The following is a 19,269-nucleotide window of genomic DNA, read 5'->3' as shown; positions in this document are numbered from 1 at the left end:
GCTCGATCATAAACTGACGTATGTGCACAGACAGACAGACAGACAGACAGATAGACAGACAAAGTGAACCAATTGCTTAACCCCACTTTTCGCTTCATGCACATGGGGCAAAAAGGTTCAGATGTATTAAACTAGAACACAATAAACCATGAGATTGATCTGCATTGAATGCCTTGCAAAGTTCTATAAACGTAGCAGGAGTTCCATAAATTCCTACACTGCTCTGAAGTACTGATCTTGTCTTGTCTTATCTGATCTTTCTTTAGAGGTTTGAAATATACTCATTTTAAAATCTCATGTAGAAGCTTAGGGTAGAAAGATAAATGGAGCTTTCCAAGCATGAACACAAGCACACACACACACACATAGACACGTGTACGCATGCACACACCAAGGCACACTCAAATGCGTGCACTAACTCACATCCATGCACAAGTGTACACTGATGCACAAATGCACAGAGATGTACGTGGAAGCACAGGCACATACGGACGCACATGGACTCACTGACATGTGGACATACAGATGTGCCCGTGGATGCCCAGGCGCAGATGTGGATGTGTGCACAGATATGGGCATGGGCGCATGCACGAACACACATCTAATGACACTCATCTTTTATCAGACTTTATCTTACATGCAAAATGTTATCCAATCCGATTTGAAACCTGAAGTGTATCCTATTTGAGTCGCTTTGCAACAGCACGCTATGGGCGAGTCCGATGGAGTGCGTGCATATTGGAGGTGACATAGGCAGGGGTCTAACATTGCACAGTGGAGCAGATGTCAGAGAGAGAGAGAGAGAGTCACGCCGATAGATTGGGTACTTCACAAAGATTTGTGGAAATAGATTTAAGGTACACGGTGTAATTCTGAAAGGTTTGCTTCCTGCGAGGAAAACTTTACAAGTCCCATGTCACGGCACTAGGATTCCACCCATTTGAAAATGCACATATTTTTCGAATTTTCGACACTCTCTTTAGACAATCTGGATCATGTTATTTCATTTTGCCCCTGCTCCAATTGAAAACTGAGAAATACCATTTGCTTTTTCATTGTAGTGCTTCTTGGGCCATACACATATTACATCTACAAAATAGCGGATTCTTGACCTCTTCCCTTATACATTTTTCCTACCTTCCTCTTGTATAACTCTTCCTTCCTGCAAACCTCCTTTTCTTTTCAAGTTCTTACTCTTTAACTTTCCAATCATGTATTTCTTACCTTTCCCCTTTGCTATACTTGTGTCGAATTGGATTTTTTTTTTCAATTTACTTCCTTCTATTCCCCCTATTTTGATACGTCATATGAAAATGTCCTCAACATGCCACCATAGTTCCAGTGATATACATTCCTTCGCAGTATCTTTTACATTGGCATATAGTACATACGAGGGGTGTACAAATATATAAAACAAATATGTAATATGAACAAAATACTCACCATAGTCCATCATATGCAGGGGTTTTAAATATATACTAGACGACCCGTGAACCCGTTGGGTTCCCGTTGTGACAGCGGTTGATAAAAAAAATCATTTCAACAACAAAAAAAAAGATAGCTCCAGCGAACTATACCGCTGAGGTTGTTTGCATTGATCAAATTCTCCCGAAGAGTACTTGACTGAATCGGGAAATGATTTTTTAATAATTTTTTTCTTTTCCAGATTTGAACGAAACTTGATACTGCACACCGTAGGCGAATGGTGAGTAAGGTGGGCCGAAAATTTTTGCACTATCGTGTACTGTTTTGGCTGTATTTCAGGAACATACATACATACATACATACATACATACACACATACATACATACATACATACAAGATGACAGTTTTAGTAATATATAGATATACACATATATCTCGACTCGCTTGTAAACTGTCATCTCTGTGTTTTGCATGCAGATTGAATGTGTGCCGTGTCCATCAATATGACGTTAAGCTAAATGATCTTCTGTCAGCGTTGGTCATTGGTGGATGTGTCTTTCGCGAAAAGTCGGAGAGTTATCACCGGCACCCTGAACAAGTTAGAAATCCCTGCACCTTCAGTTGAGTATTCTGTGATGGAGTAGGAACCTCTCCAGGCTTGGTTCTAGCATATAAATATTTCTCAACCTTCTCAAAGATCTGTCAAGAGAACCAACCTCCATAATCGTACTAAAATACGCAATTTGGTGTCTGTCTGTCTGCATGTCTTTGGCCGATGCATTCGGTCCTTACTTATGCAATATTAACCAAACTTGTCAGGCGAACTAAAGGTCATAAGGCAAAGCTTGTAGCCACTTGGTCCCCGGGGGTTCCAAATTGGGGCCGATGAAAATTCTCTACGTAAATGTGTTGTGCTGCTCCCATTGCTGGTAGGAGAGGGTATTACGAGTGACCCTTCAGAGGTCTTATTTGTATCATGAGTGAGGCCTTTGCCTTATTTTTGCACTCTTTTCACCGATGTTGCTTTCGACTCGACTGCAAACAATCCATATGAATGGTCCCATGTTTCGTTATCTTTTTCAACCTTGGAAAAATGCCATGTTAAGGTGTATAGATATCAGCTTGAGCGACGTTCCACGTTATCTTGGCGGTTTTCAAAGGCTGCTTCCAATAACAAGAGTAATAAAAACAACAATGATAATAGCATAATAATAATATTATTACAAAAATAAAAATAATAATATAGACATTAATAATGGTAATAATAATTGTCAATAATATATAAGGGTAATAATAAAATGATAACCTGGCTGCTACCATGTGGAGCTGGTATTTCTCGTAATAATACATTTAAGTACACCAGTGCGGGCCCGTACGTGCGTGCCCGTAGGTGCGTGGCTGTACATGCAAACAAACAAAAAAAAAAACAACAAAAAAAAACATTTTATTGTGATGTCAATAGTGATGTCAGAGCACCGTGTCCTGTCATTGGTTGATAAATAAATGGCCATAACTTGGGAACTGCTTGTCCGATTAATATCAAACCTTGAAAAGGCACATCCTCGGATCCCCAGCAATATTCCTGGCAAGTTTCAATTCGATCAGACCAGGGGTTGTCGAGAAACGGCGGTCGCAGACACACATACAGACAGACAGACAGACAGACAGACAGACACACAGAGATTGCTGGAATTATAGATAGACTAGTACGTGCCGAAAAAAATTAATAAATTAATAAATAAATAAATATTCCAACCGCGAGCAAGAAACAACAACCACACAGGCCGTTTCTTCGCTCTCGCGTGCCCGTACGTGCGTGGCCCGGAAGTTCGCATATCACAGTTACGATTATTCGCAATTTAGGTTTTAATGGCCAATTATTCAATTAGCGCCAACGTATTGTGCCTGTTCGCAATGTCGTGCAAGGAAAAACAAAAGGAGAAGAGAAGAGAGAGAAAAAAATTTACTTCCTGGTTCAGAGCACACCAGTACGCTGATGTTACCGAAATTTATGCACCATCTAATATGAAAACGATCATAACTTGGGGCATTGTGTTTATCTATAAATGCGCATAAGAAATCGAGAAATTATTAGAATACACGAAGCCATCACTCTTCGGAAGCCCGTACGTTGTAACCCGTAATGGGGAACGCGGCTGAGGTTCCCTTCCCCCATCGGCCATGCCCACGCAATAACGTGTCTTGTCATTGGTTTGGTAAATAAATGGCCATAACTTGGGAAGCACTTGTCCGATTAATATCAAACCTTGAAAAGGCACATCCTCAGGTCCCCAGCAACATATCTGGCAAGTCTCAATTAGATCGGACCAGCAGTTGTCGAGAAACAGCGGTCACAGACACACACACACACACACACACACACACACACACACACACACACACACACACACACACACACACACACACACACACACACACACACACACACACACACACACACACACACACACACACACACACAGAGATTGCTGGAATAGATAGATAAGAATATAATTGACAATATTTACAAGGATTTACAGCACAGGAGGAGGCCATTCGGCCCATCATGCCTGTGCCACACCAATACCAGATTTAATCAATCTGTTGATACCCCTTCCCTTCATGTGCTGCCTTTTTGGCTGCTGCACTGGTACTCATTTCACCAACCTCAGAAGGATGACATGCTGAGTCACCCCCCTGGTGTTAATTCAGCGGCACACAGGGCTTGAACTCCGGACCCTAGGATTCCAAGCCACCACCCTAACCGCTAAGCCAACACCAAGTTCTAAATAAATGTCTTGTTTCTAAATAAAATAAATATAATAGTTAAATGTATTGTTTAATTGTATATCCACATTTATTTTCAAATACTTCTTATTTTGCCACGTGTTGAACTCCATCAAGTGTCTTGTTCATAAAACATTTTGAACGCTCCTCGTTACACGACGCGTCTGTCACAGCATCTCAGGAGTATACCTGGCATCAACTTGAGTGAGTGTTCGACATGCACACTGTACGTATCTTCATCGAAATGACAAGGTGATGTTGTCTCATGGAACCTCGACCTATGTTTTACTTTGTAAAGGGGTTTTTTGTGCAGAGCAGTATGGAGTGGAGCATGTTGGATGTTTTACGTGTACGTGTGCGTCCATGTTTGTACAGATGGGCAACACTAGAGCCCACATCCCTGCTGTCTCTCTGCTAGTCATTTCAGAGGAGTGAGGATGGATGTCAGGAGGCAAGGGGGTTGCGCGGCCTTCTGGACCACCCAAATTTATATTTCATCCGACCTCTCTCCCCCACAGAAAAAAAGCATTTTGGCACAGCTGCTACGCTCGCAATAAAAACCACTTGCTGCTCCGTGAAATTCCCTGAACCCGTGTCTAACACCGAATCAAAACATGTGTCTTGCGCATTACCAGAAGAGTGACCGACACCAAAAACAGAATGTGCATTATGGATTTAGTGGCTCGTTGAGCGAGTTTGCTGCAACCGAATTAAAAGGAAGGTCAACTACCAATACATCAGTAGGCTCCGTGATATACAGCTATAGCTTGTTTGCTTCCATTTCAATTCATTCTTCGGTGATGTATTTGCGAAGTCATTGCTTCAAACAACACTCACGGTGACTTGCTTTCTAATTTTCGACATATAACACTATTCATTGTGTAACAAGACTTTATTTATTGATTTTGTTTACAAGATCGAGGCTCATGCAGATTGACCTGGAAAAAGGCAACAAACTCACAGTGGAGCTATGGTGATGAAATAGTTAGACATGTCAAGCAAGGGAATGAAATGAACAGGTAAAGAGAAGAAACTGTGAGGAGGGAAGGAAACATAGAAACCTGCAAGTATAAGAGGGTTTGGTGAGGTAGGGTTAATGGGGGATACAATAGGAGTATCTGCGGTAGGAGATGGGATACGACATTTGGCGAGTACACAAAAGAAAGTTGCCGATTTGATTTGCCCCATACATACAAAGATTTCCAGTGTGTTTCTCGTAGTGCTTTCATTCCCTCTCCCTGCAGGAAAAATTGGAAAAACAAAACAAAAACTTTTCTGCTTGTAAACTTTTTAAAGAGACGACCATGACGGGCCACTGCGTGTGCACAGTCTCAGTCAGCCATCGCCATGTCTTCGCTCAGATAGTCATCGAGTTTGGTAAACTTGTAAACGCTTGGTAAACTAACCACATTATCTAACCTTTAGGGACAGAGCTGAGCTTCCCTTGTGGTTCCTCGATAACTATAATTTGCTGACAAGTGAACCTTGTACACAATGCCCTCCTCCTGTGCGAATCCACATGATAAATGGCGCCAGAAAAATTTCTTCCACAATAAAGTAAAACGTGCCGTTGTCTTGATTTACGCGTGTTGCTATGCCAGTGTCACACTCGCACCTGAGCAAATTATCAGCGTGAAATATTAGCAGGCTTAGCGTTCTCCAGGCGGTCTCCAGCGAAACCTGACCCGGCGTTTGTTTAAGGAACGGCCGGTGCGTTCAAAAAAAAACAGAAAAAAAAAAAACGAAGGCCCTCGGATGATTTTTGCAGATGTGAGAGCTGCGAGGAATCGAACCGAATTGTGCATAGCTTCGTGGAAAGTGCAAACGGAGCTTCGTTTGGTTTCAGCTGCGGTAGCTTGAACGACAAACTGGTGTAGATATTTCTTGAGTGAAGCATCTGTTTTTGACCTGCTCGGGAATCTAAATTCCTCTCCCAAGTCTCAGTAGCGAACATCTGCTTCATCAGCATGGCATGCTGCTTCTCCAGGGCTATAAGGCAAACAAAGGCACTTCAAATGCGCGTACAGTCGGTCCCAGGGCAAATGGGCACTTGCATACATGAAGAGAGCTTTTACTCAAGCGTCGCACTTTCAGGAGAGTTGTGTAGTTACGACGAGAATGCTAATGAAGTCGTGCTCAAGGCCTCTGGTTTTTTTGGTCAAAGTAATATGGCCAAATTGTCATTGCAGGACATAATATTCTTACACACTTTTTCGCATAACGATTTAAATCATCGCAACTGGTGTGGCGAACAGTAAATTTGGGTATTGTAACTGAATGAGCAAAATAACACAACTCTTGGAGCAATTGCCCCTCATGCTGAACCACTGCGGTGGTTGCGGTCATTTGTCTTGTATGTAGTACACGCAGTTTTACTACCCTTCGGGTTGATCATGAAGTATGTGAGTTATTTGCTGAATAAAGTACATGCTGTATTGCAATAAAACCTGATGGATGTTTGCATAGTTTAATTTTCTGTCCAACATTCCAAGTTTCCCAAGATGAGAGATTCCAAGAGTCCTTTGCAAGGTCCTGTGCTGTTTCTGCAAGAGTTTAAAATTGCAAAGAGTTCATGTCAGACTTACATATGTGCAAGCCTTTGGTCGAGCCTACAGCAGTTGACAAACAGCGTGGACAGCAGCACAGATGACAAACAAGTGCGTAACATGTTTTTTTGGTTTTATTATATAGATAGTATAGTATATGGACTACATCTGAGGGAATCGTTAGCCTCGCCCCATTCCCAAAGGGATAGGAGATGCTATTGTAATCTGCTTAATGGTTAGGGTGGTCGGCTTGGGATCCGAAGATCCTGAGTTCAAATCGCCCTCGGCTGTTGAATTAATACCAGGTGGGGTTGAGTTTTCCCGTCATCCTTCTGAGATCGGCAAAATAAGTGCCAGCTTGCTGGTATCCTGTGTCGGAGTGGCGATCCGTCCAGGATTGTGCCAAGGAGACTGCTTAGGCAGCACCAACGCTCTGCACAGAGTATGGTCCCATTGAATGGATGGATTGTAATCTGGCGTGTGTCTGCAAACAGATCTACTTTAACATAGATCGATCATTCTCAGATCTACTGTAATTTTTATACTCTGACGAAGCTCTGCATTGTTAAATGATCAGTCGGTCTTCTTTAGCAGTACTTCTGCAACCATAAAGGGGACAACTACATGTTAAGTATGCCAAAATGTGTTTCGTTGATGTTTAATGTCATTGGCTAATAATATGGGGAATGTTCCAACCTCATCCTCCCGATGGACCCCAGTTACCCTGATAGGGCGATCATGCTTTATGGTCTGCCACAAGAAGCATACTAAATGATCATCTTACACCTACAAGCAATTATGGACAATTTTGAGCATTTAAAATTGATGGCTTCACAAGTAAAGCAAAAGTCTCATCCTTATTCATCCTTTAACCAGACTCAGTAGTGTAATGGTGAGAGCATCCCCTCTGAGGCTGGGAGGTCGTTGATTCAAACCCAGCCGAGTCATACTAAAGACTTCAAAAAAGGTACGTGCTACTACCTTGCTTGACACTCAACCTTTAAAAAGATAGAGCATGGACAATCAACCATTTGTTGGTGGTAATGAGAGCGCAGCTTTTGATGAGCCGAATGGCCTCCTACGTCGAAGTTCCTTGCAAGGGAACTCATACTTTATTATATTATCGATAGGACAATCGGCTCTGTGATGTTGGAACAATGGATGCTTCTTATTGGCTGCAACATGGCTTCTTCCTTTGGTATGGTGGTTGCAACAACGATACGATTTGTGGGTTTGAACATTCAGGTTATATAATGCTTTATGTGGCTTCCTGTTTTCTTTCACAAGTTGTCTCGCAATGCCCCAGAGTGTGATAACACCTAATGGTTTTCTCACGTGTTTCTACGCAAGGGTGTGGCGCCCTCATAATAAATCGCTCTGCACTCCAGCTCAAGGAGCGTGGCGCAAAGCGACAGCGGTCGTTGTGGTTCTGCCCCGGAAAGTGCATGGAATAGCTCAACGTCGGACATGTGTCCTTCTGTGAGTGAGCATTCAGTCGTCAAATGTTTTTCCCATCAATGTCGACATGTGCGCTTAGCAATTGTGCTGGAATGGTAGGTATGTGTGTGTCGGGTGGTGGTGGTGGTGGAAAAGTGGTGGTGGTGGAAAAGTGGTGGTCAGGTGCAAAAGTTTATATACTGTACAAACTTTGATCAACCTAAGTGGGACTATCTATCGAGAGAAATACTGTGCCATCTTTGTGGGATGTGTAGTCACGCAATTATGGATGATCATGCACCAGGTGCAGCAAAAGTTGAACGTTTACACCTTTAAGTACACAAGTGACCTGTCGGGTGACTGGTGATTGAGACTTCGTATGGAAGTTCCAGTCCAGAAGACAACATCAAAACAACGGCATTTCTTATGAATTGGAGCAATCTGATTGTGAGGCGTACGTAACCGGATTATGACGTCATTACTCTGCGCGCATGAAGCAAAAAGCGCAGTTAAACAATTGGTTCACTTTGTCTGTCCACAAACTTCAGTTTATGATCGAGGAAAAACTTAATTTAAATTGAATGTTATATTTTGAACTTCAATCGGAAAAGGAACCTGTAGTTTAGCATTACTTTGGTTGTGAATTTGTCCAAATTGTGCATGTGTAGAGAGGAGTGAGATAAAACATGTTTTACTGTCTGTCCTGGTAGTCAAACAAAATTGAAAGTCATTCCAAGCTGGAAATTTAGTGTTTTAGTGACGTCATAAAGGACGCAAACACCAGAAACGAATGACTAATGTAACTTGTTAAATAAGGTGGTGTAAAAGATGCTGCATCAACCTCCAAAAGGTTTTTTTTTTTCTCTCAAAAATCTTTATTTTATTGCAATTAATTTTTACACTTGAACACTGTAGAACACATATCGCCTTTTTGTCACGTTCGAAAATCTTTCATTTCGCAGTACTTGGACAAAATATTACGGAATTTTACATCATCTCGACCAAATTTGCTGCACGCAGATCCTGCTCAAGACTGTGTGGGCTAATGTGTTCTATGAACACTTGTTAGTTAATATCTCTACCACCGAAGGTGGACAAACATTATGTTTTCATCCCTGTTTGGCTGTGAGCAGGATATATCAAAAAATTATGGACAGATTCGGGCGGAACTTGGTGGATAGACTGGGGTGTGACAAGGATGAATTGATCTGATTGTGGTTAAGATATTGATTTTAGACTTGCCTCTCAAGGTGAAGAATTACTTAAGAAATGAAAAAAATTCACATATCTGGATCCTGATTTGGATCTTCACCAAAATCGAATCAATTCGTCCTAGTCATACACCCAACCTGTCTGCCAAGTTTTGGCCGACTCCATCTATAACTTTTTTGAGATATCGTGCTACATATCTTTGTTGGCCCTATCTCGCAATGGTGAAAAATCACTTTACAAATGCTCAGATCCAGATCCTGACCAAAACCGATTCAGTTCTTCCTTGTCATTCACCCAACCTGCCCCACCAAGTTTCGTCAGAATCCGTCCGCAACATTTTTAGATATTGTGCTTTACAGGGCCATTTATCGTTTTTATTCCTGGTGTTGGTTTAATGGTTATGGTGGTGGGCATGGGATCCTAAGGTCCTGAGTTCAAATCCTGCTCAGGTGTTGAATTAATACCAGATGGGGTTGACTCAGCCTGTCATCCATCTGAGGTCGGCAAAATGAGTACCAGCTTGCTGGTGTGATTGCGCCATTCGAGTATCTTACGCCAGAGTGGCGACCCGTCCAGGATTGAGCCCAATATCCCAAGAGACTGCTTCGGCAGCAATGTTGCTCTGTACAGAGTATGGTCCCAATGGATGGATGGATGGATGGATATCGTTTTTGGCCCTACCTCGCAATGGTGAAGAATCACTTGGAAAAATTATCGGATCTGGATCTTCACCAAAATATAATCATTTGGTCCTTGTCACACCTAACAATAGCTCAGACGTATCATTGCTTGTATGCTTTGAGCTGTCAAGTCTGTGTTCGATTTCTGGCTGGTCCAAAGACCATCATCCAATGGTTCTTTCATGGTAGGACGTTGTTGCATCAACAAGTATGCTGTTCTTTATAGGAGACATTAATCCAGCTGTCCTATTTGCATGTTTGCATTCCTTTGTGGACACTGAAGATCCCACGGTGCCTTTCAAAATGAACAAGGCATTGTTTGACGGAAACATGGCCAAACTGTCCAATATTCCAAGATAAGATCCAACATTCTCTAAAATCGAATAATTTCGTCCTTGTTGCACACCCAACCTCTCCACCAAATTTCGTCTGAATCTGTTGATAACATTTTGAGATATCCTGCTCACAGACAAGCAAACAGACAGACAAACAGGGGTGAAAACATAATACCCATCCACCTTGGGTGGCAGAAGTAATTAGTAAGAAAATATATTTCCTAGCTATTATATTATTTCCTTATATACTGAAGAATAAAAATGGAATTTCTTGGACGACAGCGAGCGTCTCATTTGGAGAACGTTTTGAGCGCCCTTCATAAAACAGAGGCCTAATCTGTTCATATTTCGTGTTTATAAACATGAGACAGATGTACATTTCGATGAAGCACAAGAAAAACGCAATCACATAACGGATTGAATAATCAACCCAAACCACTCTTTTTGTGAAGAGTTCTTCTAATAACCCCCTTCCTAGTTAAACACCCAAAATCCAGGCTGACCGTACACATCGACTCTTCTTGCTCTTTGCTCCCTTTTCTGGAATTGCTTTCCTGTGGCTGTTCAACCCCACACCTCCCTCTAGGGCTTCAAGCAGACACTGCACTGCCATATTATCACCCCCATTCCCATCCCCATATAACCCACAATTTTATTACCATCATTAACTCTACCTAACTCAACCCTCTTACTTGCAAGTTGCAGCATTTCCGTCGCTACTCTCCCTCATTTTTTCCTGCTCATTCATTCTGACCTCACTGTCACTTAATACCCCCCTGTGACCTTTCTCTTACATGAGCCTCAATCTTGCAAAGAAGAATAGGAGGAGGGTTTAACCCACATTTTTGTACAAATATGATGAATCGGAATTAGCCATTCATTGCTGTAACAAGACTGACAGAATGGCCTCAAGGTACACACATTCACCTCTAAGCTTTCTAGCCCGGGTTCGATTCCTGACCCAGCTATAAACCGCCATCCTGTTGTTTCACAGGCAGGGAGATTCAACAATGTGTGCGTCATCCCTCAGATGGACGTTAAACGTGATTCCCATCTGCCTGCATTAGTTGGTGGACGTTAAGGATCCCACTGTGTCCTTTTTGAAGAGTTGGCGACCTATCACTCGAACCCTGAACAAATTACAAATTCCTGTTCTAACCTGCAGAGGGGGCATCACATCAGTAGCACAGCTGTGCCCTCAGCCAATGATGCTACCCCGCAGCTTTGCACTGCACATGAAAAAAGAAGATTGCTTAACAGATTTTTAAAAATAAGATTCCCATTATCACCATGCAGTATAAATGCTGGATACACAATCGAAGTGAATGTTGGTATATGCCATCAGTGTATATGAGGGTGATACGAGACTCGTATGTGCATCGTAAAATGGTTTGCTAATTGAAACGAGGAAGGTTTTTTTTTTTTTTTTTTTCTATTTGTGCAGGAAGTGACCTGAGGACATGTTGAAGTATTACTTGTCAAGAGGTGCATCCGTTGAGCTGATTTATTCTTGCATAAACTCCTCTGGCTGGCAGCAAGATCCCTCCAGGCCCCAACTTCATCCTTCTGGCATTCTGCATGGAGGGGGGAAGACACGACAGGAATGTTAACTCTTCAATCAAAATGAAACCAAATTTGCATCCTGGTGCGTATACAATATGCTCAAAAGGTTAAGTGATAATACGATATGGAGCTGCATGTATACACAAGAGTGAACATGTAAACAAATGATGTAAAAATACAACATGCGTGTGTGTGTTTTTTAGTGTCTTGAAATACGAGTAGACAGATGTGATGCAGATCCCAACATTGCTGGCACCTGTCATTACATACACAGATTCCTGTGATGCGTGCTTGTTCGGAGCACAGCAGGAGATGGCATGGAATCTTGCCATATGTGTCCACTTGTCAAACTCTAACCTGTGACATTGACAACACAGTTTCAACCGCAACTATGTTTTATGCGTGTTCGTCCAAACGTAGTGTTTTAGATCCTCGTGGAGGATCTCTAAGTCTTACTGATGTTGTTGTTCTTGTGGACTTTTTAGATCCTCGTGGAGGATCTCTAAGTCTTACTGACGTTGTTGTTCTTGTGGACTTTTTAGATCCTCGTGGAGGATCTCTAAGTCTTACTGACGTTGTTGTTCTTGTGGACTTTTTAGATCCTCGTAGAGGATCTCTAAGTCTTACTGACGTTGTTGTTCTTCATCTTGTGGACTTTTTTTGTTTCACAGCCTACAGTTTTCATCGAAACTTCCTGAAACTTGGCGTATATATGTAAAAATACCCTGCGCAGACAGTAACCATCTCAGATTTTGAAAATTCCTCCTAGAAAAAAAAAAGTTATGACGTCAAAATATCTCCGCTAATGGAAATCGCCTAAAAAATTATCTCCGAAACTAGGCGAGCTTTTTGAATTTTGTTTGCGGGAATCGAACAGGGCATTAGCACAGATAATTTATCACAAACCTGATACATCACAATGACATTATTCGTTTTTATGACGTCATCATTAAGAGGATGAGGATCTTAGCTCATTTGAGCTTGTTTTTTTTTATCGGTGTTATTATTACGCTACGGGTTATTTATTTATTTTATGTACAAGAGTGAGGCTCATGGAAGTTTAGCGAACGTTTTATGATCGACAAAAGTCATTATTCCCTCCATCCGCAATGCGTTTTCAAATTAAACCAGCATACGGTATAACGTCCCCGAACGCGATATTATTTCCTTTTGATCGTTTCAACATACCACATATGCATGCGTTCATGACTGCAATGCAATATAGAAGTTGTGTTACTGTTCTGGAGTAATAAAAAAAGTTTTGATCTGTTGCTATAACCTTCGGCGTAGCACTCATGGAGCATATGCTTTCATAACTTCAGCATAATAATCTCTGGCGGCGCATAACAAATAATGTTATTCTGCCTTGCGAAAAGCTCATCCATCCAGAGCTGCGTGTCCCATATGCCTCCTCGGCTGGTAAGACCTGTACACTCAGCTGCAGCACGTCGCAGATTGAAAGACATGGCTTTCACAAAAGGCACATTCTCTTTTGCTTAATTCTCAAAGGGCGTTCAAAATGCTCTCCAAATGAAATACTCACAAAATAACCTGGGACTCGTTAGGAGATGCTGATTCCCCTCCCCATTGATTTTCTTTTGGAGTGGATGTGACTCGTAATAAAAGAAATATCTTCCAGAGCAATAATTTTGAATCGGTTGGGTCGACCGATCAAGATCGGGATATTTATACTTTGGTATTAGTGTTTTATTTCAATCTACTCGTGGTTATCCAACTTTGGCACGTCACTCACTCCCTTGGAGGAAGAATGGGTGAGGGGAAGAAGAACTCAGAAAAATATGTCTGAGCCCAAAAATAGACGTTTTACATCTGTAGCAAAAATTCACTTCGGAATGCAACATGGCAATAATGACCCAAATGGCCTTGTGTGAACACTCGTCATACTCGGTGCAGTCTCGTGGACCCTTTGGAAATTAATTTTCATTTTGCATACAGAATATAAATATTTATATGTAATAATTGGTTCGATTCCCGACAGAGCCTCGACCTTTGAATGTGGAGGCACAAGCCAAGCATCGCCCTTCTCCCATTTGAGGGAAGTACTCGACATATGTATGATGCCCAATCACCCAAAGCGCTGTTATTTCATGTTTTTACATCCATTTGATTAAGAATTGAAAGTTTTTTTCAAAAAAAATTGTGACGTTAACCTTCAACATGTTTACTTTATGTGGTACAGCATATTTTGGGAAAATTGGCCCAGGGGGTTGGAAATGTTTCAGGAACAAACAAACAAACAAACTCACTCTTATGTATATTTAGACATTGAAAACAAATTTCTCAGCCCATTGTGTGTATGCCACTCGTACATCAGGCTATTGTGGGGCCTGCTTGAATACCTTCAAAAGCCTTGTTTAGAATGATGCAAGCATCTATTCTATACTGTAAAAAGGGCCGTGTGTGTCCGTGCATGTGTGCGAGTTCCACCCATTGTTTGGATAGTTCACCTGACTCTACCCACAATTTCTATATGAGAGCTGCCAATTTAGGAACCCTTTAAAACCCTTTAGAAAGACCCTTTAGAATTACCTTTCCTCTCAGGCAGCGCTTTTATTGTGGAGGTTATGCAGGTTTGCTATTATTTCCGGCTATTTTCTCCAGTTGTGATTTGAACAAGCGACTGTGTCGACGGGTTTCTGTGAAGTCGGTGATAGCATGATAGGAGAGCAGAAAACGTTCCATATTCCATTGTTTTGATGTGGGTATGCCCCTTTTGTCTTTATGAGCAGGAGGAGGGTGAGAGCAAAGATGGGCCAACTTTGAAAGGGGGAGAGGCTGGGGGTTGAGGACTTTCTGTGGGAGGGGGGGAAAGGAGTGTTTGAAGGTTTGAGTGTGGGGAGAGGAATGATGCCTTAGGGTTGGGAGGGGAAGGGTGAGGACTTGAGGTTGGGGGGTGGGAGGGGGAAAGCAAAGATCGAACAGAGTTGGGAGGGGGAGGCTGAGGCTTTTTTGTTGAAGAGTTGTCAGAGTTGCATGTATGAGTTTACTTACAGTAAAAATGTAAGAATGTGTGTGTGTGTGTGTGTGTGTGTGTGTGTGTGTGTCACTGTGGAGGTGTGGGGGGTTGCATTCGTAAGTATAGTATAAACACGTAGTGCCTCCCTCCAGGAACCATAACAATGGGAAATAGAAATTATATAAGCGATTTCAACCTGTATTCCTAGTAATCAGAAGCTATTGGCTCAGATGGGGATGCTAAACAGGCCAACCCCATGAGTATAGTGATATTTCATGAAAAACATCAAGTTCTTTTTTTTGAACCTTCAACAATGCAGGCAGAAAAAATACATTACAATTAATAATTACAATGATTATCCATACAGGGCCCTGGCATAATATTTTGGCCACCCCATAAGAGAATAGACCTGGCCAGAATTTACATATTTCTTGGTATTGCTATGTACAGTATAAGACGACTTGGTGTGCAGATGACCAGTATGCACTCTCACCATGCCAAAAACAATTGGATCCTGCGATATTTGTCTGTTTACGAAGTCATATAATCAGTCATTCAGAGGGTGGCCAAAGTCAACAAAAGATTGCCAGAGATACAGGCACTTGTAGCTTCAACATTGCTTCCACAACTAGAACTTGTCCTTGCTCTCCACGTCCTCACTCACCCTCACGGTTATCTTTCTGACATCGCCGATGCAGCAGAGCTGAGTCGAAGATCAATTCAACATCATCTTTTCTGACTTTACTATGAAGATATGTAGCACAGAAGAAGTCCCTTCTCACCAAAAGGACCAAAACGCCATGATATAGTGTTGAAAGACCCAATGAAGACCTGCCCCTAAAGTCTTTATCCCACGGTAGGGTTTAGAGGCAGTAGCATAATTGTATGACATGTGATTTGGCACAGGGGAAAGTCATGTTGGTGTTTGTTGAAGGACTCAATTCGGCCGGTTACATTGGAATTTTAGACTGCTTCACACGAAGGATCTATAAGTCCAGTTCCGGTTGAGGTCAAACATGAGGTTTGCAGACAGCAGAGGGCTAAGGTCAGGTTTGAAATATGTGCATCAGAGTATAGATGCATACTCACATGCCACGCCAAGGTTCACAAAGGAATGGTATTCTTCATAATGGAAGAGCAAGTGCAGAGCATCCGTGGTGATTTGTTTTCGTGGTAAACGAGCTCACTTTTGTAGCTTCAAGAATTCCTGCCACTCCCAATAGTAACATTAGGTGAGGCAGGAAACTATATCTTTTTTAATGAGAGAATGAGTTCTAAACTGCATTACAAATCGCTCTGGTCTCAGTCATTTAGGTGGTGAATTGGAGAGGTGATTATCCACTGTAATCACTCTACAGAACAATCCTTATTTTTGAGGGCTAACTGTTGTTATTTTAAGATGGACTTCTTACTTTGACAGCTGCTTCCAGAGCATTACATATTCCATGGAAATCTGTGGTATGTGCGAGGTGTCTGGAAGCAAAAAATAAAAAAATAAAATCAATTTATCCTATCCGAGAGAAGCTTTACCTTTCCTTGAATTTCTCATGGTGCTGCCGTGGCCATCATAGATCACAGGAAGGGTCTAAATGGTACTGCGTTCCAGAAGCCGTTTTCTCCCACTATTCCCTCTAGTCTAGAGCATCAAGCAGGCAGTGCACCACCACCTTGTGTCATTCCCCATACTGACCCATTATCTTTATTACCCCCCATTAACCCTTCTAACCCAACCCTCTTGCTTCCTGTTTCAGTGTTTCCTCCGCATCTCTCTCTCTCTTCCTTTCCTGTGAATTATTCCATTGCTGGTTGTGCCCATTTGCTGGTTGTAATACAGTTTAGAACTCATTCTCATTATTCCCTTGCTGGTTGTTGCCCCTACTATCCTCACTGTCAATTTAACCTTGCTCTTACAGAGTAAAACACGGTAGAATGCTTGTTCCATTGCTTAGTAATATTTGCATGACCAAATGGCCCTTTATGAAGTGGCTACGCACCAAAGTCTGGTGTCACCTTCACCGTCCAGCAACCAGGAATGGTCTAAATGAGGCGAGATGGTTGTTCTCTTGCTTGACCCTGATATAAAATCTGGGTATGACTGAAAGACCCTTTATTTTATGAAACAAAATGTTATCGTTCAGAGTACATATTGTAGACGGAAAGGTCGATTTTACCTGCCGTCCTAAGCATGGCATATTTTACGATTACAGTGCTTCCTGCAGGGATCACATTCATTCACGTACCGTGCGTGCTCTATACAGAACGTCTGTTCCACTCTGCCAAAGGGGCATCATACTGGATGTCTATTTTTATTCAAATCATACTCTGCCAAAAATCAAACTATGTGGAAGTGGATAGCTCAGACGAGCACATTGATTCTGTAGCACTTCAGAGATCATAATGGTTTAGGCTAGGCTTCCTTATGATGTATTCATTGATTCATCTTATGTCATCAATACATGAATTATCAGAAAAGCTTCTTATCATCAGTGATATGAACACTGCAATGGCCATTCAAAGGTGTTGAACAAGTAGAATTTTTGGAATTATGCTCAGCAGACAGAGGTGCACATGCCATAAATCCCTTGGAAATATATAGACAGCCATATCCCCTGAACTCCCTGGGCTCACTCAGCATGCCACATTGAGAAGCATAACTGGCCTTTCTCTGACAGTCCACTATCCCAGTAGACATGTCTCATTTGTCAACCGCTTTCTGAGCTCATACTCCCTCGAAATTCCAACAACAATTCCACCTTGGGGATGTGGTATACACACAATGTGTTCCTGAATGGGAGGAAGAGGTTAAGCCTCCTGACCTGCACCACACGGGTTCGGATGAAGGTGTGTGTGTGTGTGTGTGTGTGTGTGTGTGTGTGTGTGTGTGTGTGTGTGTGTGTGTGTGTGTGTGTGTGTGCGTGCGCGCGCACGCACGCATGTGCCAGTGTCTCTTTGCTTGAACACCATACCAACATTTATTATTGTGTCTGTCTGACATGATTTATTCATTAATAGGGTTGAAAGCAAGGTCATCTTGAGCTTCCACAGAAATCCTCAAAATATATTTTTCAACATGGCCATGGATTCCTTGGAGTTTATTTTCTATAAGAAGCCATGTTACCTTTTAATGTTTGCAGATGCCAGTACTACATTCATAAAGCAATCCTTCTCTGGGTCGTTCAAGTATTGGACACTTTCAAGACTGGTGTTGATGGAAACCTTTGCAAATCCTGATGATCATTACACAATAAAATCCTGATGATCATTACACAATACCCCATTGTGTTGTGGTTTCTGCGACTGTCATGATGGATCATGAGCTACATTAAGCAGTTAAGAAACACCCCACCTTTTCTGGGGAACTCTTTATCTAAGCTTGTTCTTTTTGGGTTTGTTTTTTTTCTCCATATTCTTCATTCTTCACATGTCCAGACTCTGCTGACAGTGTCAGTGGTGTCAATGCAGTGTCATGGTCATGGCAAGCATTATGCTGGGTGGTTTGACATTGCCTCTTTTTGTTCATCTTTTTGTATAAGGCTGGTGGAACAGCCAGAACACTGAGTGAATCAGCATGCGAGAGAGAGAGAGAGAGAGAGAGAGAGAGAGAGAGAGAGAGAGAGAGAGAGAGAGAGAGAGAGAGAGAGAGAGAGAGAGAGAGAGACAGAGAGCGAGAGAGCGAGAGAGCGAGAGAGCGAGAGAGCGAGAGAGAGAGAGAGAGAGAGAGAGAGAGAGAGAGCCAGAGAGAGAGAGAGAGAGAGAGAGAGAGAGAGAGAGAGAGAGAGAGAGAGAGAGAGAGAGAGAGAGAGAGAGAGAGACAAACAGGCCAACAGCAGAGTTTAAGGACAAAAAAGAGGGAGACTTGGACAAATAATGGGTGGGGGAGGAACGAGGGGTTGGGGAGGAAGCAAAGGATGGACCAGATGGGTACAGAAGCAAACTCTCAGAAAGGAAAAAACTGGAAATTTTAAAGGAGGTCGACTTTGGGTTTACAGAGTAGAAAATATCATAGTTTTGGGTGTGGGATGATCTGAGATGGTGGTAAACAGCTGACTTGGAGGGACGAATGAGATTGATGAGAATGTGGAAGTTGGTTCCACAGGAAGGAAAAAGTGGAATAAATGAGGTGAGCCGTGATTCTGTATTTTGGGAGTTTCACCAAAAGGGGGGTTATGGTGGACCGTGAGCATCCTGCAGAAACCTGGGAGGGGGGTGGCAAATCATGGAAGGAGCAGAGGTGGAAAGCCAGAAAGGCAGTGGTAGAAACCAGAGAGATCACTGGCCTGTCTGCAATGGCAAAGTCATAAACCCA

General features: G+C 42.2%; 1 protein-coding gene and 1 long non-coding RNA gene across 6 annotated transcripts in view; one reads left to right on the top strand and one right to left on the bottom strand.

Moving 5' to 3' along the window:
• Positions 1-19,269, bottom strand: part of LOC147024981 (uncharacterized) — a 120,256-nt gene that overhangs the window by 9,836 nt on the left and 91,151 nt on the right. For all 5 annotated transcript variants that reach the window (XM_085885480.1, XM_085885478.1, XM_085885481.1 and 2 more), the window contains one exon: positions 11,876-11,997. In XM_085885480.1, coding sequence (XP_085741606.1) covers positions 11,876-11,997 — 122 coding nt within the window. The remainder of the gene's footprint in view (positions 1-11,875; positions 11,998-19,269) is intronic.
• On the top strand, positions 6,174-18,216 carry LOC147024982 (uncharacterized). Its single transcript, XR_015059287.1, has 5 exons — positions 6,174-6,870; positions 7,636-7,726; positions 8,110-8,238; positions 11,868-12,068; positions 18,098-18,216. It is a non-coding gene; the product is annotated as an uncharacterized LOC147024982 (long non-coding RNA).

This window comes from Eptatretus burgeri, chromosome 6 (assembly GCF_056783735.1).
Source record: "Eptatretus burgeri isolate ZD-2024b chromosome 6, Ebu_testis_v1, whole genome shotgun sequence".
Classification (NCBI taxonomy): domain Eukaryota; kingdom Metazoa; phylum Chordata; class Myxini; order Myxiniformes; family Myxinidae; genus Eptatretus; species Eptatretus burgeri.
Note: the sequence above shows the minus strand (reverse complement) of the source record. Positions and strands in the feature narration are given on the sequence as shown.